The 26,119-nt window shown below is 43.1% G+C and overlaps 1 protein-coding gene across 1 annotated transcript in view; it reads left to right on the forward strand.

Moving 5' to 3' along the window:
• Positions 1–26,119, forward strand: part of LOC149984278 (CUB and sushi domain-containing protein 3-like) — a 569,716-nt gene that overhangs the window by 162,026 nt on the left and 381,571 nt on the right. Inside the window, exons 15-19 of the mRNA XM_090219648.1 lie at positions 2,446–2,581; positions 5,688–5,882; positions 7,156–7,294; positions 8,979–9,166; positions 14,592–14,780. Of these exons, the coding sequence (XP_090075774.1) occupies positions 2,446–2,581; positions 5,688–5,882; positions 7,156–7,294; positions 8,979–9,166; positions 14,592–14,780 (847 nt within the window). The remainder of the gene's footprint in view (positions 1–2,445; positions 2,582–5,687; positions 5,883–7,155; positions 7,295–8,978; positions 9,167–14,591; positions 14,781–26,119) is intronic.

Below are 26,119 nucleotides of genomic sequence, written 5' to 3' on the forward strand. Positions count from 1 at the left end.
ACCAGGTAATGGATTGATCGAGACCAGGTAATGGATTGATTGAGACCAGGTAATGGATTAATTGAGACCAGGTAATGGATTGATTGAGACCAGGTAATAGATTGATTGAGACCAGGTAATGGATTGATGGAGACTATGTAATGGATTGATTGAGACCAGGTAATGGATTAATTGAGACCAGGTAATGGATTGATTGAGACCAGGTAATAGATTGATTGAGACCAGGTAATGGATTGATTGAGACCAGGTAATGGATTGATTGAGACCAGGTAATGGATTGATTGAGACTATGTAATAGATTGATTGAGACCAGGTAATGGATTAATTGAGACCAGGTAATGGATTAATTGAGACCAGGTAATGGATTGATTGAGACCAGGTAATGGATTGATTGAGACTAGGTAATAGATTGATTGAGACCAGGTAATGGATTGATTGAGACCAGGTAATAGATTGATTGAGACCAGGTAATGGATTAATTGAGACCAGGTAATGGATTAATTGAGACCAGGTAATGGATTAATTGAGACCAGGTAATGGATTAATTGAGACCAGGTAATGGATTGATTGAGACCAGGTAATGGATTGATTGAGACCAGGTAATGGATTGATTGAGACTAGGTAATGGATTGATTGAGACCAGGTAATGGATTGATTGAGACCAGGTAATGGATTGATTGATTGATAATTGATTGAGTAGCTAGTAAAAGGGGAAGGGAGGTTTTAAATCACTCTTAAAAACCCACCGTTTTAGCTTAGCCTGAAATCTTCCTAGCTTTATGTTAGTGGTTTCAGACATCCTTTCTGGGACTTTAGGTTTATTTTAGTTCATCTCTTATTTCCTCTTGGTTTGTGGTAAATTCATCTCTTATTGCCTCTTGGTTTGTTCTTAGTTCTTTCATTTTCTTGTTTCACCAAAAAGGTTGTGTTGTTTAAGTGTATCATTTCTTTGAATAGTGTTGTGTTGTTTAAGTGTATGGTTTCTTTGAATAGTGTTGTGTTGTTTAAGTGTATAGTTTCTTTGAATAGTGTTGTTTAAGTGTATGGTTTCTTTGAATAGTGTTGTTTAAGTGTATAGTTTCTTTGAATAGTGTTGTTTAAGTGTATGGTTTCTTTGAATAGTGTTGTTTAAGTGTATAGTTTCTTTGAATAGTGTTGTTTAAGTGTATGGTTTCTTTGAATAGTGTTGTTTAAGTGTATAGTTTCTTTGAATAGTGTTGTTTAAGTGTATAGTTTCTTTGAATAGTGTTGTTTAAGTGTATAGTTTCTTTGAATAGTGTTGTTTAAGTGTATAGTTTCTTTGAATAGTGTTGTTTAAGTGTATCATTTCTTTGAATAGTGTTGTTTAAGTGTATAGTTTCTTTGAATAGTGTTGTGTTGTTTAAGTGTATAGTTTCTTTGAATAGTGTTGTTTAAGTGTATAGTTTCTTTGAATAGTGTTGTTTAAGTGTATAGTTTCTTTGAATAGTGTTGTTTAAGTGTATAGTTTCTTTGAATAGTGTTGTGTTGTTTAAGTGTATAGTTTCTTTGAATAGTGTTGTTTAAGTGTATAGTTTCTTTGAATAGTGTTGTTTAAGTGTATAGTTTCTTTGAATAGTGTTGTTTAAGTGTATAGTTTCTTTGAATAGTGTTGTGTTGTTTAAGTGTATAGTTTCTTTGAATAGTGTTGTTTAAGTGTATAGTTTCTTTGAATAGTGTTGTGTTGTTTAAGTGTATAGTTTCTTTGAATAGTGTTGTTTAAGTGTATAGTTTCTTTGAATAGTGTTGTGTTGTTTAAGTGTATAGTTTCTTTGAATAGTGTTGTGTTGTTTAAGTGTATAGTTTCTTTGAATAGTGGTGTGTTGTTTAAGTGTATAGTTTCTTTGAATAGTGTTGTTTAAGTGTATAGTTTCTTTGAATAGTGTTGTGTTGTTTAAGTGTGTAGTTTCTTTGAATATTGTTGTGTTGTTTAAGTGTATAGTTTCTTTGAATAGTGTTGTTTAAGTGTATCATTTCTTTGAATAGTGTTGTGTTGTTTAAGTGTATCATTTCTTTGAATAGTGTTGTGTAAGTGTATAGTTTCTTTGAATAGTGTTGTGTTGTTTAAGTGTATAATTTCTTTGAATAGTGTTGTTTAAGTGTATAGTTTCTTTGAATAGTGTTGTTTAAGTGTATCATTTCTTTGAATAGTGTTGTGTTGTTTAAGTGTATCATTTCTTTGAATAGTGTTGTGTTGTTTAAGTGTATCATTTCTTTGAATAGTGTTGTTTAAGTGTATCATTTCTTTGAATATTGTTGTTTAAGTGTATAGTTTCTTTGAATAGTGTTGTGTTGTTTAAGTGTATAGTTTCTTTGAATAGTGTTGTGTTGTTTAAGTGTATGGTTTATTTGAATAGTGTTGTGTTGTTTAAATGCCCCCCCCCCCCCCCCTTTAAATAACTTTTCCACACGATGTGGTCGTACCAGACGGGCTCGTCCATCCTGGGGAGGTACTCGGGAGCCGAGGTGCCGTCTCACTTCACCTCCAACAGTAACATACTGCAGCTGGAGTTCCAGGCTGACCACTCCATGTCCGGAAGAGGATTCAACATCACCTACAGCAGTCAGTACCCTGCTCTACTATTACCAGACCATGTCCTTACGACTCACATTGTTTTATTTTCTTTGTTGTTGGGAGAGAGAAGCCGTTGATGACCAAGTGTACGGTCTTGTGAGTCACTGTAAACCCCACTGGTAAAAACATATGTTGAATTAGCGTTCGTTCAGTGTCACACTGTTACAAAGGCTGTACCGTCGTTACATGTGTCATGCGTCTCTTACCGTTTGGTCACCGAAAGGATGCTGGTGTGGAATATTTGAGGTGACAAGGTGAAAAATCTGTCGATGTGCCCTTGAGCAAGACACTTATCCCAAATGTGCTGTTGGTGCACCAATTCAATTCAATTCAATTCAATTCAAGGGGCTTTATTGGCATGGGAAACATGTGTTAACATTGCCAAAGCAAGTGAGGTAGATAATATTATTATAAAATGAACAGTAAACATTACACATACAGATATTTCAAAACAATGCTACTATGACTGACCCTGTAAAACAACACCTATCATACTACTATGACTGACCCTGTAAAACAACACCTATCATACTACTATGGCTGACCCTGTAAAACAACACCTATCATACTACTATGGCTGACCCTGTAAAACAACACCTATCATACTACTATGACTGACCCTGTAAAACAACACCTATCATACTACTATGGCCGACCCTGTAAAACAACACCTATCATACTACTATGACCGACCCTGTAAAACAACACCTATCATACTACTATGGCTGACCCTGTAAAACAACACCTATCATACTACTATGACCGACCCTGTAAAACAACACCTATCATACTACTATGGCTGACCCTGTAAAACAACACCTATCATACTACTATGACCGACCCTGTAAAACAACACCTATCATACTACTATGGCTGACCCTGTAAAACAACACCTATCATACTACTATGGCCGACCCTGTAAAACAACACCTATCATACTACTATGACTGACCCTGTAAAACAACACCTATCATACTACTATGGCTGACCCTGTAAAACAACACCTATCATACTACTATGACCGACCCTGTAAAACAACACCTATCATACTACTATGACTGACCCTGTAAAACAACACCTATCATACTACTATGACTGACCCTGTAAAACAACACCTATCATACTAATATGACTGACCCTGTACAACAACACCTATCATACTACTATGACTGACCCTGTAAAACAACACCTATCATACTACTATGACCGACCCTGTAAAACAACACCTATCATATTACTATGGCCGACCCTGTAAAACAACACCTATCATACTACTATGGCTGACCCTGTAAAACAACACCTATCATACTACTATGACTGACCCTGTAAAACAACACCTATCATACTAATATGGCTGACCCTGTAAAACAACACCTATCATACTACTATGGCCGACCCTGTAAAACAACACCTATCATACTACTATGACTGACCCTGTAAAACAACACCTATCATACTACTATGACCGACCCTGTAAAACAACACCTATCATACTACTATGACTGACCCTGTAAAACAACACCTATCATACTACTATGACTGACCCTGTAAAACAACACCTATCATACTACTATGACTGACCCTGTAAAACAACACCTATCATACTACTATGACCGACCCTGTAAAACAACACCTATCATACTACTATGGCTGACCCTGTGAAACAACACCTATCATACTAATATGGCTGACCCTGTAGAACAACACCTATCACACTACTATGACTGACCCTGTAAAACAACACCTATCATACTACTATGGCCGACCCTGTAAAACAACACCTATCATACTACTATGGCCGACCCTGTAAAACAACACCTATCATACTACTATGACCAACCCTGTAAAACAACACCTATCATACTACTATGGCCGACCCTGTAAAACAACACCTATCATACTACTATGACTGACCCTGTAAAACAACACCTATCATACTACTATGACTGACCCTGTAAAACAACACCTATCATACTACTATGACTGACCCTGTAAAACAACACCTATCATACTACTATGGCTGACCCTGTAAAACAACACCTATCATACTACTATGACTGACCCTGTAAAACAACACATTTCACTGCACCTATCCAGTGGATGGGGAAACTTGTATGTATTTAAAATAACATATATATATATTTATTATTATTTTTCAAACAAACGTACAGTCTTGTGTTTCATTGTATATCTTTATCTAACATCGTAGCTTCCGTATCGACTGCATGGATCAGTAAAACTCACAGGGCAGATAGATGTTGGATTAGTGTTGCGTCAACGTTCTATTGTAAAACAAACTTGTCGATGAAAAACCCCCCCCCCACTCCGTTGCCGGGCGTCTGTTTAACAGACGTGTCACACGTCTGACGTTGTTGAGACGACACTGACGGCCATTTATAGGGTTATTGTCATTTGCTGCGTGTGTGCGTAACGACAACTACGTTACGTGTGTGTGTGTGTTGCGATTCTTACCGTACAAGCTGGATGAAATTGAGACGGCACGCGAACCGGGCCCTCGGTTTCAGTGGGAATGAAGATCCCAGGCTTGTTATATGGTTGAATACAATGACACCTTAGTTAGTGTCTGTTCTCCTCGGTCAAGGCAGTGCAGTCCCTTAGAGGAGGTATTGTGGTTCTGAGACCTACTGTAGGCAGCGGGAGAGTTAGCTAATCTTTTCACATAAAGAAAGGTATCTTTTTTTTTTTTGCCACATTTCTTTCTGTCCTCCTTTTTGAAATGCCTTATTTCTCATCAGACATTATATATCATGTTCTCTCACTCTGTCTCTGTCTCTCTCTCTGTCTCTCTCTCTCTCTCTCTGTCTCTTTCTCTTTCTCTCTCTCTCTCTCTCTCTCTCTCTCTCTCTCTCTCCCTCTCTCTCTCCCTGTCTCTCTCTCTCTCTGTGTCTCTCTCTCTCTCTTTCTCTGTCTCTCTGTCTCTCTGTGTGTGTCTCTCTCTCTCTCTCTCTCTCTCTCTCTCTCTCTCTCTCTCTCTCTCTCTCTCTCTCTCTCTCTCTGTGTCTCTCTCTCTCCCTCTCTCTCTCTCTCTTTCTCTGTGTCTCTCTCTCTCTCTCTCTCTCTCTCTCTCTTTCAGCATTTGGCCACAACGAGTGTCCGGACCCAGGCGTCCCTCTGAACGCCAGACGGTTCGGGGACAGTTTCCAGCTGGGTAGCTCTGTCTCTGTGGTTTGTGAGGAGGGTTTCATCAAGACCCAGGGCACGGACACTATCACCTGCCAGCTGGAAGGGGGCAAGGTCATGTGGAGCGGACCCATCCCTAAATGTGAAGGTAACAACGATTCATTATTCACACATTTCCATTGGATGGGGATAGTGATATCCTTCAGTTATACCGCACCAGCTCTAAATGTGAAGGACTACAGAGGATGATTTGTAAAGTTATTTTACAGGATATTATGTGAGGATTAGAGAGCATGAACGGTTTTCTATCTATCAACTATGTATTGTTACGACCTCCTGTGACCTGTAAGTGTCTGATAACAGGGCTGTAGCCATAATAAGAATTGTCGTAAGGCAGAGCGGACAATCCTTTTAGTTCGAGGGCCACGTCGGGAACTCCCGCAAATTCAACGCAGTAATAGATGTTTAACCAATTTAGTTGTCAAAGTCAATTTGCAGGACAGAAAAGGGGCAGTTATTTCAAAAATGTACAGGGACATTATAATTCCTCCATACTTTCTACATGGTTTTATACTTCATCAAGTGCAAGCGGAAGTCGTTTTTTAAATTCCTAAATCCACAGAGGGAGAGAGGGAGGCAGTGATCTGCTATACTGTTAGAGATGTATCTACTGTAGAACCTTGTGTAGAGTCAGAGAGATGTATCTACTGTAGTAGAGGAACCTCGTGTAGAGTCAGAGAGATGTATCTACTGTAGTAGAGGAGCCTCGTGTAGAGTCAGAGAGATGTATCTACTGTTGTAGAGGAGCCTCGTGTAGAGAGATGTATCTACTGTAGTAGAGGAACCTTGTGTAGAGTCAGAGAGATGTTTCTACTGTAGTAGAAGAACCTCGTGTAGAGTCAGAGAGATGTATCTACTGTAGTAGAGGAACCGCGTGTAGAGTCAGAGAGATGTATTTACTTTAGTAGAGGAGCCTGGTGTAGAGTCAGAAAGATGTATCTACTGGTTCCTCTACTACAGTAGATACATCTCTCTGACTCTACATGAGGTTCCTCTACTACAGTAGATACATCTCTCTGACTCTACACCAGGTTCCTCTGTTACAGTAGAAACATCTCTCTGTATGTTGGTCATGTCCTTAAGGTTCCAGGGAGGTGAGCAGCCCTAACAGTACAGCAGATAACTGCCTCTCTCTCTCCCTGGGTCGGTCCCAAATGTTACACTATTCCCTACATGGGGCCCTGGTCAAAACTAGTGCCCTATGTAGGGAGTAGAATTCCGTTTGGAATGCAACCCCTGACCTATGTAGTAGATGCTATATCATATTCTCTCAACCCACCCACCCCCCCCTCACCTCCCTCCCTCACCTCCCTCCCTCTCCCCCTCCCTCCCTCCCTCCCTCCCTCCCTGACCCTGTATAGCCCCATGTGGAGGCCACTACTCTGCTCCGTCCGGAGTGATCTTGTCTCCAGGGTGGCCTGGATACTATAAGGACTCCCTCAGCTGTGAGTGGGTCATCGAGGCGACACCCGGACGCTCTGTCAAGATCAGTTTTGACAGGTCTGTATGACAGCACAGCAGCCAGAAACCAGATAGGGAATGACTCTCCAAAAAGTCAAGAGGCTAAAATATATCACTTTTTTTTTCCTCTCCCAAAGGGCGATACTCCTTGCTTTAGACTGGGGAAATGGGTTCAAAAGTCAGATGATGTATGTAACTCAATCCCCCAAATCAGATTAGACTGTACTTCGGATTTTAGATTAATGTTATAGACAAAAGTGTGTCTCCTTCAAATTGTCCATTACATTCTGTTGGGTACTTTTGATTGGCTGAATGGGGCTTGATACTGTATTGTATTTCAGATGGTATATTAATTACTATAGACTGCATTGTGTTTCTCTCAGTGGGCTGAAGACTGTTTTAAAATGTTATTGATGTAGAGCTCTGGGTTGGCTGATATCATCTGTTTTATACTGTAGAGGACTGGAGGGATGTAGAGCTCTGATGTCATCTGTTTTATACTGTAGAGGACTGGAGGGATGTAGAGCTCTGATGTCATCTGTTTTATACTGTAGAGGACTGGAGGGATGTAGAGCTCTGATGTCATCTGTTTTATACTGTAGAGGACTGGAGGGATGTAGAGCTCTGATGTCATCTGTTTTATACTGTAGAGGACTGGAGGGATGTAGAGCTCTGGGTTGGCTGATGTCATCTGTTTTATACTGTAGATGACTGGAGGGATGTAGAGCTCTGGGCTGACTGATATCATCTGTTTTATACTGTAGAGGACTGGAGGGATGTAGAGCTCTGGGTTGGCTGATGTCATCTGTTTTATACTGTAGAGGACTGGAGGGATGTAGAGCTCTGGGCCGACTGATATCATCTGTTTTATACTGTAGAGGACTGGAGGGATGTAGAGCTCTGGGCCGGCTGATGTCATCTGTTTTCTACTGTAGAGGACTGGAGGGCCTGAATGGCCAAAGCAGATATATGTCCTGTCCAATTAAATTGCCTAATTAAATAAAGGTTAAATAAAATAAGTATAATTTTATAATTTTTAATTGTTTTAAATGATGAGATCTTAACCATGAAAAATTGTTGGAAGCAATTGCTGTGTGAAGCATTTCTGGTCAGGATGGATGGATGTATGTATGGATGGATGGCTGGATAGATGGATGGGTGGGCGGGTGGGCGGGTGGATGGATGGATGGATGGGTGGGCGGGTGGGCGGGTGGATGGATGGATGGGTGGATGGATGGATGGGTGGATGGATGGATGGATGGGTGGATGGATGGGCGGGTGGGCGGGTGGATGGATGGATGGATGGATGGATGGATGGGTGGGCGGGTGGATGGATGGATGGATGGATGGATGGGTGGATGGATGGATGGATGGGTGGATGGATGGATGGATGGATGGATGGATGGATGGATGGATGGATGGGTGGGCGGGTGGATGGATGGATGGATGGGCGGGTGGATGGACAACGGTCATAAGAACCGATGATTGGGTAGAGGGGTGGATGGATGGATGGAGGAATTAATCAATTAATTAATTAATTAATTAATTAATGAAAGAAAGAAAGAAAGAATGAACTGCTTACGGTTTCAAACCGACAAATCAGACTTATACCTGCACACAAACCATGATACCTGTACCTTCTCCTCCTCTCCTCTCCTCGCCTCGCCTCTCCTCTCCTCTCCCTTCTCTTCCCTTCCATCTCTTCTCTTTCCCTGTGTGTCAGGTTCCAGACGGAGCTCAGCTATGACTTCCTGGAGTTGCATGATGGTCCCAACCTGCTCTCGCCTCTGATTGGCTCGTTCAACGGGACCCAGGTCCCACAGTTCCTGTTCAGCAGTAGTAACTTCATCTACCTCCTCTTCACCACCGACAACAGCAGATCCAACAGCGGCTTCAAGATCTTCTACGAGAGTGAGATAATAACAAGATGTTTTTTTTGTGGCTGGTGTTCTGACAAACACATATATTGTACAAGTCTCCCATTGATATCAATTAATGAAAATAAGTTGAGACAACAACAAGCTCTATTTCCAAACCCATTATCTTGAGTTTTATTGAAGTTCAATGAATGATTTATGTGAACGTCTGAGTTGTGGACGTACAGTCTTGTCTCAACTCCTAATGAGACCCTATGAGACTGTTCTTGATTCCTTCTTATCAAGCAGCAAACATACACACAGCTCTGATCAGTAAGATTAGGGCCACGACGGGCCCTACTTATGATGTGCAATAGGTAGCCTGAGTTATATCTGTGTCGTAGAGTGTAGAATAAACTGATTTCCCGACTTCCTGTAGAATAAACTGACTTCCTGTAGAATAAACTGACTTCCTGTAGAATAAACTGATTTCCTGACTTCCTGTAGAATATACTGATTTCCCAACTTCCTGTAGAATAAACTGACTTCCTGACTTCCTGTAGAAAAAACTGACTTCCTGACTTCCTGTAGAATAAACTGACTTCCTGACTTCCTGTAGAATAAACTGACTTCCTGACTTCCTGTAGAATAAACTGACTTCTTGACTTTCTGTAGAATAAACTGACTTCCTGACTTCCTGTAGAATAAACTGACTTCCTGACTCCCTGTATTTGCTCTGGAAAGCATTTCAGCTGCCAAAATGAAGAGAATGAGTGACATTTTCTCTACCATAAAATGATCTGTGGGACCCCCTAGTTAGCTCGACATTTCAGCTGCTAAAATGAAGAGAATGAGTGACATTTTCTACACCATAGAATGATCTGTGGGACCGGCTAGTTAGCTCGACATTTCAGCTGCTAAAATGAAGAGAATGAGTGACATTTTCTCCACCATAAAATGATCTGTGGGACCCCTAGTTAGCTCGACATTTCAGCTGCTAAAATGAAGAGAATGAGTGACATTTTCTCCACCATAAAATGATCTGTGGGACCCCCTAGTTAGCTCGACATTTCAGCTGCTAAAATGAAGAGAATGAATGACATTTTCTCCACCATAAAATGATCTGTGGGACCCCCTAGTTAGCTCGACATTTCAGCTGCTAAAATGAAGAGAATGAGTGACATTTTCTCCACCATAAAATGATCTGTGGGACCCCCTAGTTAGCTCGACATTTCAGCTGCTAAAATGAAGAGAATGAGTGACATTTTCTCCACCATAAAATGATCTGTGGGACCCCCTAGTTAGCTCGACACACTGCTATTGTAACGTGTACACTAATAAACGAGAAGCGAGGGAGTGAATTTAATAAATAAACGAACTATGAACAAAACAAGAAACACGAGCAGCGTGAGGACGTTCGACAGAATCAATAACGCCTGAGGAAAGAACCAAAGGGAGTGACAGATACAGGGGGATGGTAATCAGGAATGCGATGAGTCCAGGTGAGTCTCATGAGGCGCAGGTGCGCATAACGATGGTGACAGGTGTGCGTAATAATGAGAAAACTGTCGATAACGAGCGCCAGAGAGGGGGAGCAGGAGTAGACGTGACAGCCGTTGCTTCTTTCTGTACGGAACATTTATGGGAATTTATTAATCCTGTCCCAAACTGGAACTATTGTAGGATTCTATGAATATGTAAATTAGGGCTGTCAAATGATTAAAATAAGGAATCACAATTGAATCGCATGATTTTCTGTAGTTAATCGTGATTAATTTTTAAAAAATGAAATTGTTGAAATGTTGACTCTAATTCAAGATGTTTACAGGGATACTTCTATTTATCTACTGACTCAGAGTCAGATGAGGTCCTTTATATACTGACTCAGAGTCAGATGAGGTCCTTTATCTACTGACCCAGAGTCAGATGAGGTCCTTTATCTACTGACCCAGAGTCAGATGAGGTCCTTTATCTACTGAACCAGAGTCAGATGAGGTCCTTTATCTACTGACCCAGTCAGATGAGGTCCTTTATCTACTGACCCAGAGTCAGATGAGGTCCTTTATCTACTGACCCAGAGTCAGATGAGGTCCTTTATCTACTGACCCAGAGTCAGATGAGGCCCTTTATATACTGACCCAGAGTCAGATGAGGTCCTTTATCTACTGACCCAGAGTCAGATGGTCTCCTTTATCTACTGACCCAGAGTCAGATGAGGTCCTTTATCTACTGACCCAGAGTCAGATGAGGCCCTTTATCTACTGACCCAGAGTCAGATGAGGCCCTTTATCTACTGACCCAGAGTCAGATGAGGCCCTTTATATACTGACCCAGAGTCAGATGAAGCCCTTTATCTACTGACCCAGAGTCAGATGAGGTCCTTTATATACTGACCCAGAGTCAGATGAGGTCCTTTATCTACTGACCCAGAGTCAGATGAGGTCCTTTATCTACTGACCCAGAGTCAGATGAGGTCCTTTATCTACTGACCCAGAGTCAGATGAGGCCCTTTATCTACTGACCCAGAGTCAGATGAGGCCCTTTATCTACTGACCCAGAGTCAGATGAGGCCCTTTATCTACTGACCCAGAGTCAGATGAGGCCCTTTATATACTGACCCAGAGTCAGATGAGGTCCTTTATCTACTGACCCAGAGTCAGATGGTCTCCTTTATCTACTGACCCAGAGTCAGATGAGGTCCTTTATATACTGACCCAGAGTCAGATGAGGTCCTTCATCTACTGACCCAGAGTCAGATGAGGCCCTTTATATACTGACCCAGAGTCAGATGAAGCCCTTTATCTACTGACCCAGAGTCAGATGAGGTCCTTTATATACTGACCCAGAGTCAGATGAGGTCCTTTATCTACTGACCCAGAGTCAGATGAGGTCCTTTATCTACTGACCCAGAGTCAGATGAGGTCCTTTATCTACTTACCCAGAGTCAGATGAGGCCCTTTATCTACTGACCCAGAGTCAGATGAGGCCCTTTATCTACTGACCCAGAGTCAGATGATGCCCTTTATCTACTGACCCAGAGTCAGATGAGGCCCTTTATCTACTGACCCAGAGTCAAATTAGGCCCTTTATCTACTGACCCAGAGTCAGATGAGGCCCTTTATCTACTGACCCAGAGTCAAATGAGGCCCTTTATCTACTGACCCAGAGTCAAATGAGGCCCTTTATCTACTGACCCAGGGTCAGATGAGGTAGGGAGGGTTTGGGGTAGTGGATGTGTTATGTGGAAGGAGGGTGGTTGGGATATGGTAACATTTTTGTACTTACATTGATGTGCATTTTCTTAAACTTATAACTTGTGAAAATAATATATAAAAAAAACAAACAAACAGTTTTTAACTGCACTGCCCCTTTAAATCTTTTGACCTGAGAACTACAACAAAGACAATAGCTAAATGGAATGGAAGTTGTGTTCTGATTAAAATCAATGTGGGAAACCAGAGTGTGCAATCTAAACATTCTCATTTGATTAGTTAGTTAGCTAGCTAGCTAACATTAGCATAAACAGCTAGCTAGCTAACATTAGCATAAATAGCTAGCTAGCTAACATTAGCATAAATAGCTAGCTAGCTAACATTAGCATAAACAGCTAGCTAGCTAACATTAGCATACATAGCTAGCTAGCTAACATTAGCATAAATGGATAGCTAGCTAACATTAGCATAAATAGCTAGCTAACATTAGCATAAATAGCTAGCTAACATTAGCATAAATAGCTAGCTACTTCAGTGCAAATTCTTTTTTTTTGCTGTAATCTAAAGAAATGCCTGGAAATGTGTTTATAGTTTAACCTTTCTGATCTCCCCATCCCGGATCCGGGTTCGTGAATACAGACTCAAGCTCATTACCATAACGCAACGTTAACTATTCATGAAAATCGCAAATGAAATGAAATAAATATGCCATCTCTCAAGCTTAGCCTTTTGTTAACAACACTGTCATCTCAGATTTTCAAAATATGCTTCTCAACCATTGCAAAACAAGCATTTGTGTAACAGTATTGATGGCTAACGTAGCATTTAGCATTAGCATTCAGCTGGCAACATTTACACAAAAAAACAGAAAAGCATTCAAAAAAATCATTTACCTTTGAAGAACTTCAGATGTTTTCAATGAGGAGACTCTCAGATAGCAAATGTTCAGTTTTTCCTGAAAGATTATTTGTTTAGGACAAATCGGTCCGTTTTCTGCGTCACGTTTAGCTATGAAAAAACCCCTGTATCCAGGTTTGTGTAAATCTATCAGCAAGCTCATTAGCATAACACAACGTTAACTATTTATGAAAATCGCAAATGAAATGAAATAAATATGCCATCTCTCAAGCTTAGCCTTTTGTAAACAACACTGTCATCTCAGATTTTCAAAATATGCTTCTCAACCATAGGAAAACAATCATTTGTGTAAAAGTAGCTAGCTAGAGTTAGCATTTCGCGTTAGCATTTAGCGTTAGCATTAGCGTTAGCATCCAGCACGCAACATTAACAAAAACATAAAAGCCTTCAAATAAAATCATTTACCTTTGAAGAACTTCTGATGTTTTCAATGAGGATACTCTCAGTTAGATAGCAGATGCTCAGTTTTTCCAAAAAGATTCCTTGTGTATTAGAAATAGCTCCGTTTTATACATCACATTTGGCTACCAAAAAAAATCCATAAATTCAGTCCTCAAAACGCAAACTTTTTTCCAAATTAACTCCATAATATCGACTGAAAACATGGCAAACGTTTTTTAGAATCAAGCCTCAAGGTGTTTTTCACATATCTCTTCATTGATACATCGTTCTTGGACACATGCTTTCTCTCCTGAATCCCAGGAGAAAATGACCGCACCTGAAGATTACGCACAAATTTAGACAAAGGACACCGGGCGGACCTCTGGAAAATGTAGTCTCTTATGGCCAATCTTCCAATGATATGCCTACAAATACGTCACAATGCTGCTAAGACCTTGGGCGAACGACAGAAAGTGTAGGCTCATTCCTTGCGCAATCACAGCCATATAAGGAGAGAATGGAAAACAGAGCTTCAGAAATTCTGCTAATTCCTGGGTGATGCATCATCTTGGTTTCGCCTGTAGAATGAGTTCTGGGGCACTTACAGACAAAATCTTTGCAGATTCTGAAACTTCAGAGTGTTTTCTTTCCAAAACTGTCAAGAATATGCATAGTCGAGCATCTTTTCGTGACAAAATATCGCGCTTAAAACGGGAACGTTTTTTATCCAAAAATGAAATAGCGCCCCTAGAGCTCTAAGAGGTTAACTTTCTGTAAGTTTTCCTTAAAACTGCCCACTGAGCTAATACCAAGAGCACAGCAGAGCAAAGAGCATGTTGTGTGTTGCGCTCAAAACGGTCCGTGAGGAAACAAATACCTTTGCTAAAGTTAAAGCGTTATTAACACATGAACCTGGACAGGCCCTAAAGTATAAATAATCATTCATTTTTTAACCTTGGCTCCTACCAGTTGTGACGTTGGACACATCATCATGCATGGACCCTGGGATCCCGGTGAACGGCGTGCGGTACGGCCATGACCTGGCCATCGGGTCCACGGTGTCGTTCCAGTGCGACCAGGGATACCGGCTCAGTCATGAGGAACCGCTGGTCTGTGGGAAGAACCACTGGTGGAGCCATCCTCTGCCCACATGTGACGGTATGTTAGCCTCTATAACAGGGGGATTTACAATCTGACCCCTACAAGGTCCGGCCGGACAACTGCTGCTTTTCTGTTATACCTAATCATTAATATCACCCACCTGGTGTCCCAGGTCTAAATCAGGCCCTGATTAGAGGGGAATCACCACCCTTGGTGTTCCAGGTCTAAATCAGGCCCTGATTAGAGGGGAATCACCCCACCTGGTGTTCCAGGTCTAAATCAGGCCCTGATTAGAGGGGAATCACCCACCTGGTGTCCCAGGTCTAAATCAGGCCCTGATTAGAGGGGAATCACCCACCTGGTGTCCCAGGTCTAAATCAGGCCCTGATTAGAGGGGAATCACCCACCTGGTGTCCCAGGTCTAAATCAGTCCCTTATTGGAGGGGATTCACCCACCTGGTGTCCCAGGTCTAAATCAGTCCTGGAAAAAAAAACAGTGGAACTGGCTTCAAGGTCCAGATTGATGTGAGGGGGGCTATGTTATTTATAGTGATGGTATGTTACTAAATACATGATGAATCTTTATTTATCATCTCGATAATGCATAGCCTTGTCCACTGCCCACATATGATGCTATGGTTTAGATTATTATATCAAATGCTTGTGCTTCTACACCTGCATTGCTTGCTGTTTGGGGTTTTAGGCTGGGTTTCTGTACAGCACTTTGATATATCAGCTGATCGAAGAAGGGTTATATAAATACATTCGATTGAATTAGATTATAATATACGTAATCTCTGGGTTTAGATAATGACGTGTGTAATCTAGTTTAAGATATACTGGTGCAATCTTTTTTTACTTTTGCTAAAACCTGCTTTAGCCAACACCTGCTTTAGCCAACACCTGCTCTAGCCAACACCTGCTCTAGCCAACACCTGCTCTAGCCAACACCTGCTCTAGCCAACACCTGCTCTAGCCAACACCTGCTTTAGCCAACACCTGCTTTAGCCAACACCTGCTTTAGCCAACACCTGCTCTAGCCAACACCTGCTCTAGCCAACACCTGCTCTAGCCAACACCTGCTCTAGCCAACACCTGCTTTTAGCCAACTCCTGCTTTAGCCAACTCCTGCTTTAGCCAACACCTGCTTTAGCCAACACCTGCTCTAGCCAACACCTGCTTTAGCCAACACCTAATTTAGCCAACACCTGCTTTAGCCAACACCTGATTTAGCCAACACCTAATTTAGCCAACACCTGCTTTTAGCCAACACCTGCTTTTAGCCAACTCCTGCTTTAGCCAACACCTGCTTTAGCCAACACCTGCTTTAGCTAACACCTGCTTTAGCCGACACCTGCTTTAGCCGACACCTGCTCTAGCCGACACCTGCTTTAGCCGACACCTGCTTTAGCCGACACCTGCTCTAGCCAACACCTGCTCTAGCCAACTTTGTCAGAATGGTCAGCTGAAGAACAGACAGATCTTTGAACAGGGTTCATAAAATAGTATTCACATGGTTCAACCAACTCGTTCGTACCTTTTCACATGTGATGGTATATAACTAAAGAGAAAATAATATTTTTGTTGTCGTCCCACTCCTTACATATTTGTGTTTATTGTATAGGATAGAGAAAGAGAAGATAGTGTGCTGAAATAGCAGTGGTCTGTATTGGGACCAGTTCAACTGGTAGATCACACTAGCAGTGGTCTGTATTGGTACCAGTTCAACTGGTAGACCACACTAGCAGTGGTCTGTATTGGTACCAGTTAAACTGGTAGACCACACTAGCAGTGGTCTGTATTGGTACCAGTTCAACTGGTAGACCACACTAGCAGTGGTCTGTATCGGTACCAGTTCAACTGGTAGACCACACTAGCAGTGGTCTGTATCGGTACCAGTTCAACTGGTAGACCACACTAGCAGTGGTCTGTTTTGGTACCAGTTCAACTGGTAGACCACACTAGCAGTGGTCTGTATTGGTACCAGTTCAACTGGTAGACCACACTAGCAGTGGTCTGTATTGGTACCAGTTCAACTGGTAGACCACACTAGCAGTGGTCTGTATTGGTACCAGTTCAACTGGTAGACCACACTAGCAGTGGTCTGTATTGGTACCAGTTCAACTGGTAGACCACACTAGCAGTGGTCTGTATTGGTACCAGTTCAACTGGTAGACCACACTAGCAGTGGTCTGTATTGGTACCAGTTCAACTGGTAGACCAGCCTGTCATCTCAATGAAGCTAGCCCGGTCTCATCTGGATGTGTCATCTCAATGAAGCTAGCCTGGTCCCATCTGGATGTGTCATCTCAGTGAAGCTAGCCTGGTCCCATCTGGATGTGTCATCTCAGTGAAGCTAGCCTGGTCTCATTTGGATGTGTCATCTCAGTGAAGCTAGCCTGGTCCCATCTGGATGTGTCATCTCAATGAAGCTAGCCTGGTCTCATCTGGATGTGTCATCTCAGTGAAGCTAGCCTGGTCTCATCTGGATGTGTCATCTCAATGAAGCTAGCCTGGTCTCATCTGGATGTGTCACCTCAATGAAGCTCGCCTGGTCTCATCTGGATGTGTCATCTCAGTGAAGCTAGCCCGGTCTCATCTGGATGTGTCATCTCAGTGAAGCTAGCCTGGTCCCATCTGGATGTGTCATCTCAGTGAAGCTAGCCCGGTCTCATCCTGACGTGCTCCAGCCAACTCCTCTCTGCTGTGTTTGTTCCTTTGAATGCCAAACACGTAACCTTCTCTCCAGCACGGCACGACAACCATATTCAGACCAATGTGCTGCACATACAGATCTGGGCGCAGGGTTTAAGGGTATTTATACGGTTCATCCAACACCTACTGGGCAGGGATTCAATTTTAATGTCACACCCTAGCAGTATTCCCGATGATGCTATACTTGTGTCCTTGAATTAATAAACAATCACTTTTGTTCCCGAAATGCACCATGGAACGTTTTAAATATTTCAGAGGCGTATTCGGTAGATCGTCCCAGTCACCACACCTGTACAGGGACGATGTACTGGAGAGAGGAGATTGGCAGGAGGTAGAGTCATAGGGCTTTGATGTACTAACACACGTTATACTGTATTATCTATAAGGCCCACTACACTTTTTACATCAAATTAATACATGATATAGAGACAGAGTCTTCTTGTCACTCACCTCTCTACTGGGACAATATAATAGACATGGTTAGATAGTAGAGTCTTCTTGTCACTCACCTCTCTACTGGGACAATATAATAGACATGGTTAGATAGTAGAGTCTTCCTGTCACTCACCTCTCTACTGGGACAATATAATAGACATGGTTAGATAGTAGAGTCTTCCTGTCACTCACCTCCCTACTGGGACAATATAATAGACATGGTTAGATAGTAGAGTCTTCCTGTCACTCACCTCTCTACTGGGACAATATAATACACATGGTTAGATAGTAGAGTCTTCTAATCACTCACCTCTCTACTGGGACAATATAATAGACATGGTTAGATAGTAGAGTCTTCTAGTCACTCACCTCTCTACTGGGACAATATAATAGACATGGATAGATAGTAGAGTCTTCTAATCACTCACCTCTCTACTGGGACAATATAATAGACATGGTTAGATAGTAGAGTCTTCTTGTCACTCACCTCTCTACTGGGACAATATAATAGACATGGTTAGATAGTAGAGTCTTCTTGTCACTCACCTCTCTACTGGGACAATATAATAGACATGGTTAGATAGTAGAGTCTTCCTGTCACTCACCTCTCTACTGGGACAATATAATAGACATGGTTAGATAGTAGAGTCTTCCTGTCACTCACCTCCCTACTGGGACAATATAATAGACATGGTTAGATAGTAGAGTCTTCCTGTCACTCACCTCTCTACTGGGACAATATAATACACATGGTTAGATAGTAGAGTCTTCTAATCACTCACCTCTCTACTGGGACAATATAATAGACATGGTTAGATAGTAGAGTCTTCTAGTCACTCACCTCTCTACTGGGACAATATAATAGACATGGATAGATAGTAGAGTCTTCTAATCACTCACCTCTCTACTGGGACAATATAATAGACATGGTTAGATAGTAGAGTCTTCCTGTCACTCATCTCTCTACTGGGACAATATAATAGACATGGTTAGATAGTAGAGTCTTCTAATCACTCACCTCTCTACTGGGACAATATAATAGACATGGTTAGATAGTAGAGTCTTCTAATCACTCACCTCCCTACTGGGACAATATAATAGACATGGTTAGATAGTAGAGTCTTCCTGTCACTCACCTCTCTACTGGGACAATATAATAGACATGGTTAGATAGTAGAGTCTTCCTGTCACTCACCTCCCTACTGGGACAATATAATAGACATGGTTAGATAGTAGAGTATTCTAATCACTCACCTCCCTACTGGGACAATATAATAGACATGGTTAGATAGTAGAGTCTTCCTGTCACTCACCTCTCTACTGGGACAATATAATAGACATGGTTAGATAGTAGAGTCTTCCTGTCACTCACCTCTCTACTGGGACAATATAATAGACATGGTTAGATAGTAGAGTATTCTAATCACTCACCTCCCTACTGGGACAATATAATAGACATGGTAAGATAGTAGAGTCTTCCTGTCACTCACCTCTCTACTGGGACAATATAATAGACATGGTTAGATAGTAGAGTCTTCTAATCACTCACCTCTCTACTGGGACAATATAATAGACATGGTTAGATAGTAGAGTCTTCTAGTCACTCACCTCCCTACTGGGACAATATAATAGACATGGTTAGATAGTAGAGTCTTCTATTCACTCACCTCTCTACTGGGACAATATAATAGACATGGTTAGATAGTAGAGTCTTCCTGTCACTCACCTCTCTACTGGGACAATATAATAGACATGCATGGTTAGATAGTAGAGTCTTCTAATCACTCACCTCTCTACTGGGACAATATAATAGACATGGTTAGATAGTAAAGTCTTCCTGTCACTCACCTCTCTACTTGGACAATATAATAGACATGGTTAGATAGTAGAGTCTTCTAATCACTCACCTCCCTACTGGGACAATATAATAGACATGGTTAGATAGTAGAGTCTTCCTGTCACTCACCTCTCTACTGGGACAACATAATAGACATGGTTAGATAGTAGAGTCTTCCTGTCACTCACCTCTCTACTGGGACAATATTATAGACATGGTTAGTTAGTAGAGTTTAGAGGTTAGGATGGTAGGGGTTAAAGGGTTAGGAGGTAGGATGGTAGGGTGTTTTGGATGGTTGTTACTGAGGGTGAACACATGGAGACAGTAGGGTAGATGTTGTTAGTGAGGGTGAACACATGGAGACATTAGGGTAGAAGTTAGGGAGACAGTAGGGTAGATGTTGCTACTGAGGGTGAACACATGTAGACAGTAGGGTAGATGTTGTTACTGAGGGTGAACACATGGAGACAGTAGGGTAGATGTTGTTACTGAGGGTGAACACATGGAGACAGTAGGGTAGATGTTGCTACTGAGGGTGAACACATGGAGACAGTAGGGTAGATGTTGCTACTGAGGGTGAACACATGGAGACAGTAGGGTAGATGTTGCTACTGAGGGTGAACACATGGAGACAGTAGGGTAGATGTTGCTACTGAGGGTGAACACATGGAGACAGTAGGGTAGATGTTGCTACTGAGGGTGAACACATGGAGACAGTAGGGTAGATGTTGCTACTGAGGGTGAACACATGGAGACAGTAGGGTAGATGTTGCTACTGAGGGTGAACACATGGAGACAGTAGGGTAGATGTTGCTACTGAGGGTGAACACATGGAGACAGTAGGGTAGATGTTGCTACTGAGGGTGAACACATGGAGACAGTAGGGTAGATGTTGCTACTGAGGGTGAACACATGGAGACAGTAGGGTAGATGTTGCTACTGAGGGTGAACACATGGAGACAGTAGGGTAGATGTTGTTACTGAGGGTGAACACATGGAGACAGTAGGGTAGATGTTGCTACTGAGGGTGAACACATGGAGACAGTAGGGTAGATGTTGTTACTGAGGCTGAACACATGGAGACCGTAGGGTGGATGTTAGGGAGACAGTAGGGTAGATGTTGCTACTGAGGGTGAACACACAGAGACAGTAGGGTGGATGTTAGGGAGACAGTAGGGTAGATGTTGCTACTGAGGGTTAACACAGGGAGGCAGTAGGGTAAATGTTAGGGAGACAGTAGGGTAGATGTTGCTACTGAGGGTGAACACACGGAGACAGTAGGGTAGATGTTGTTACTGAGGGTGGACACATGGAGACAGTAGGGTAGATGTTGTTACTGAGGATGGGCACATGGAGACAGTAGGGTAGATGTTGTTACTGAGGGTAAACACATGGAGACAGTAGGGTAGATGTTAGGGAGACAGTAGGGTAGATGTTGTTACTGAGGGTGAACACATGGAGACAGTAGTGTAGATGTTAGGGAGACAGTAGGGTAGATGTTATGGAGACAGTAGGGTAGATGTTGCTACTGAGGGTGAACACATGGAGACAGTAGTGTAGATGTTAGGGAGACAGTAGGGTAGATGTTGCTACTGAGGGTGAACACATGGAGTCAGTAGGGTAGATGTTAGGGAGACAGTAGGGTAGATGTTGTTACTGAGGGTGAACACACAGAGACAGTAGGGTAGATGTTAGGGAGTCGGTAGGGTAGATGTTAGGTAGACAGTCGGGTAGATGTTAGGGAGACAGTAGGGTAGATGTTGCTACTGAGGGTGAACACATGGATACGGTAGGGTAGATGTTAGGGAGACAGTAGGGTAGATGTTGTTACTGAGGGTGAACACACGGAGACAGTAGGGTAGATGTTGTTACTTAGGGTGGACACAGGGAGACAGTAGGGTAGATGTTGTTACTTAGGGTGGACACAGGGAGACAGTAGGGTAGATGTTAGGGAGACAGTAGGGTAGATGTTAGGGAGACAGTAGGGTAGATGTTGTTACTGAGGGTGAACACACAGAGACAGTAGGGTAGATGTTAGGGAGTCGGTAGGGTAGATGTTAGGTAGACAGTAGGGTAGATGTTAGGGAGACAGTAGGGTAGATGTTGCTACTGAGGGTGGACACAGGGAGGCAGTAGGGTAGATGTTAGGGAGACAGTAGGGTAGATGTTAGGGAGACAGTAGGGTAGATGTTGTTACTTAGGGTGGACACAGGGAGACAGTAGGGTAGATGTTAGGGAGACAGTAGGGTAGATGTTAGGGAGACAGTAGGGTAGATGTTGTTACTGAGGGTGAACACACAGAGACAGTAGGGTAGATGTTACTGAGGGTGAACACAGGGAGACAGTAGTGTAGATGTTAGGGAGACAGTAGGGTAGATGTTAGGGAGACAGCAGGGTAGATGTTGTTACTGAGGGTGAACACACAGAGACAGTAGGGTAGATGTTAGGTAGACAGTAGGGTAGATGTTAGGGAGACAGTAGGGTAGATGTTGCTACTGAGGGTGGACACAGGGAGGCAGTAGGGTAGATGTTAGGGAGACAGTAGGGTAGATGTTAGGGAGACAGTAGGGTAGATGTTGTTACTTAGGGTGGACACAGGGAGACAGTAGGGTAGATGTTAGGGAGACAGTAGGGTAGATGTTAGGGAGACAGTAGGGTAGATGTTGTTACTGAGGGTGAACACACGGAGACAGTAGGGTAGATGTTACTGAGGGTGAACACAGGGAGACAGTAGTGTAGATGTTAGGGAGACAGTAGGGTAGATGTTAGGGAGACAGTAGGGTAGATGTTGTTACTGAGGGTGAACACACAGAGACAGTAGGGTAGATGTTAGGGAGTCGGTAGGGTAGATGTTAGGTAGACAGTAGGGTAGATGTTAGGGAGACAGTAGGGTAGATGTTGATACTGAGGGTGGACACAGGGAGGCAGGAGGGTAGATGTTAGGGAGACAGTAGGATAGATGTTGCTACTGAGGGTGGACACAGGGAGACAGTATGGTAGATGTTGCTACTGAGGGTGTACACAGGGAGACAGTAGGGTAGATGTTATGGAGACAGTAGGGTAGATGTTGTTACTGAGGGTGGACACAGGGAGGCAGTAGGGTAGATGTTAGGGAGACAGTAGGATAGATGTTGCTACTGAGGGTGGACACAGGGAGACAGTAGGGTAGATGTTGCTACTGAGGGTGTACACAGGGAGACAGTAGGGTAGATGTTAGGGAGACAGTAGGGTAGATGTTGCTACTGAGGGTGGACTCAGGGAGACAGTAGGGTAGATGTTGTTACTGAGGGTGGACACAGGGAGACAGTAGGGTAGATGTTAGGGAGAGAGTAGGGTAGATGTTGCTACTGAGGGTGGACTCAGGGAGACAGTAGGGTAAATGTTAGGGAGGCAGTAGGGTAGATGTTTTTACTGAGGGTGAACACATAGACTCCACTGGTACACTAGTATATCTAATTTCCCTCTACAGCTTCACATCAAGGCGTCCAATACAGAACTCCTGTCTGAGACCAGGTGTGCCAGACTCAAACCCACAAGCCTTGCCAACTAACGCTAGGCTCATGTCTTAGTAATGACTTCATGTAAGTGTGGCTCATTAATTAAACATTTGATATCATTTTGGGAGGTAGGGTTTGATTTCTGTGTGGTTTGCCTGGAGAGAGACTCGCGTGTATGGCAAATGGCACCCTTATTCCCTTCCCTATAGTGCACTACTTCTGACCAGGACCCATAAAGGGTAGTGCACTTACCATTAGGGATCGAGCCGAGGCCTCTAAGGGTGGTGACTGCAGCTGTACAGCTCCAGGCATCATTATCATCCTCCAAAAAAAAAAACCTGCCTGGCATTCATTGACATTCATGACTTAGAAAACATGTCCTCCAGCCACCAAGTTCAACTTCAAATATTTGTCTGCCAGATTATGTGTTTCTGGGGGGCATCTGCATAGCGCCAGCAGCCGGGCCGGGTTTACAAGAACAAAAAACAAAAAAAACAGATTTTATTATTTTTTTTTAAAATGTTTAAATTGTGATATTTGCCAAGTATTGTCCTTTAAAGAACATATGACCTTTTACAATGATAACAATACAATACCAGCCAGTAGAGAGCTGGTGGCTGGTGAACAACGGCTAATTAATGTGGATAAACTTTCAACAGGCTCTTGACATTAACACTGTGGCCCAGTCGACATTGAGAGGGGACTTTACCTCATTAACTTTGCTGTGGAGAAGATAAAGATCATATTGATGATGTCACTGAGGAAGACATTGCACAGGATCATATTGATGACGTCACTAAGGAAGACATTGCACAGGATCATATTGATGACGTCACTAAGGAAGACATTGCACAGGATCATATTGATGATGTCACTAAGGAAGACATTGCACAGGATCATATTGATGACGTCACTAAGGAAGACATTGCACAGGATCATATTGATGATGTCACTAAGGAAGACATTGCACAGGATCATATTGATGATGTCACTAAGGAAGACATTGCACAGGATCATATTGATGATGTCACTAAGGAAGACATTGCACAGGATCATATTGATGATGTCACTAAGGAAGACATTGCACAGGATCATATTGATGATGTCACTAAAGAAGACATGCACAGGATCATATTGATGATGTCACTAAGGAAGACATGCAAAATGTGTAGCTCATTTTGTAGAGCATGTTGCTCACAACACCAAGGGTTGCAGGTTTGATTCCTGTTGACTAACCAAACAAAAGTGGGTTTGATCCCTGTTGACCAACCATACAAAAGTGGGTTTGATTCCTGTTGACCAACCATACAAAAGTGGGTTTGATTCCTGTTGACCAACCATACAAAAGTGTGATTGATTCCTGTTGACCAACCATACAAAAGTGGGTTTGATTCCTGTTGACCAACCATACAAAAAAAATGTTGGATAAAAGTGTTCGCTAAATTACATGTATCATAGATGATGTATGCCAATAGTGGAGCGTGTGTCACGTTGCGTGAATGAGGACCCAAAAGCGAATTAACGTAAACAGAACTTCTTTAATAACAAAACATAGGTAGGCTCAGATGGACCGGCAGATTCCGACAGGACAGGACAAGGTTGCAGCAAACATGACGATAGTCTGGTTCGGGCATGAAAAACACAAACAAGAATCCGACAAAGACAGGAACAAAAACAGAGAGAGATATAGAGGACTAATCAGAGGGAAAAAGGGAACAGGTGGGAAAAGGGGTGACGAGGTAGTTAGGAGGAGACAAGGAACAGCTGGGGGAAAGAGGGGGAGAAAAAGTAACCTAATAACGACCAGCAGAGGGAGACAGGGTGAAGGGAAAGGACAGAAACAAGACACAACATGACAATACATGACAGTACCCCCCCACTCACCGAGCGCCTCCTGGCGCACTCGAGGAGGAAACCTGGCGGCAACGGAGGAAATCATCGATCAGCGCACGGTCCAGCACGTCCCGAGAGGGAACCCAACTCCTCTCCTCAGGACCGTACCCCTCCCAATCTACTAGGTACTGATGACCACGGCCCCGAGGACGCATGTCCAAAATCCTACGGACCCTGTAGATGGGTGCGCCCTCGACAAGGATGGGGGGGGGGGGAAGACGAGCGGGGGCGCGAAGAACGGGCTTGACACAGGAGACATGGAAGACCGGGTGGACGCGACGAAGATATCGCGGAAGAAGAAGTCGCACTGCGACAGGATTAATGATCCGAGAAATACGGAACGGACCAATGAACCGCGGGGTCAACTTGCGGGAAGCGGTCTTAAGGGGAAGGTTCTGAGTGGAGAGCCAAACTCTCTGACCGCGATAATATCTAGGACTCTTAGTTCTACGCTTATTAGCAGCTCTCACAGTCTGCGCCCTATAACGGCAAAGTGCAGACCTGACCCTCTTCCAGGTGCGCTCGCAACGTTGGACAAAAGCCTGAGCGGAGGGGACGCTGGACTCGGCGAACTGAGATGAGAACAGCGGAGGCTGGTACCCGAGGCTACTCTGAAAAGGAGATAGCCCGGTCGCAGACGAAGGAAGCGAGTTGTGGGCGTATTCTGCCCAGGGGAGCTGTTCTGACCAAGACGCAGGGTTGCGAAAAGAAAGACTGCGTAAGATGCGACCAATAGTCTGATTGGCCCGTTCTGCTTGACCGTTAGACTGGGGGTGAAAGCCGGAAGAGAGACTGACGGAAGCCCCAATCAAACGGCAAAACTCCCTCCAAAATTGAGACGTGAATTGCGGACCTCTGTCCGAAACGACGTCTGACGGAAGGCCATGAATTCTGAAAACATTCTCGATGATGATTTGTGCCGTCTCTTTAGCAGAAGGAAGCTTAGCAAGGGGAATAAAATGAGCCGCCTTAGAGAACCTGTCGACAACCGTAAGAATAACAGTCTTCCCCGCTGACGA

The sequence above is a fragment of the Oncorhynchus mykiss genome, chromosome 3 (assembly GCF_057628025.1).
Source record: "Oncorhynchus mykiss isolate SJ-2025 chromosome 3, ASM5762802v1, whole genome shotgun sequence".
Lineage (NCBI taxonomy): Eukaryota > Metazoa > Chordata > Actinopteri > Salmoniformes > Salmonidae > Oncorhynchus > Oncorhynchus mykiss.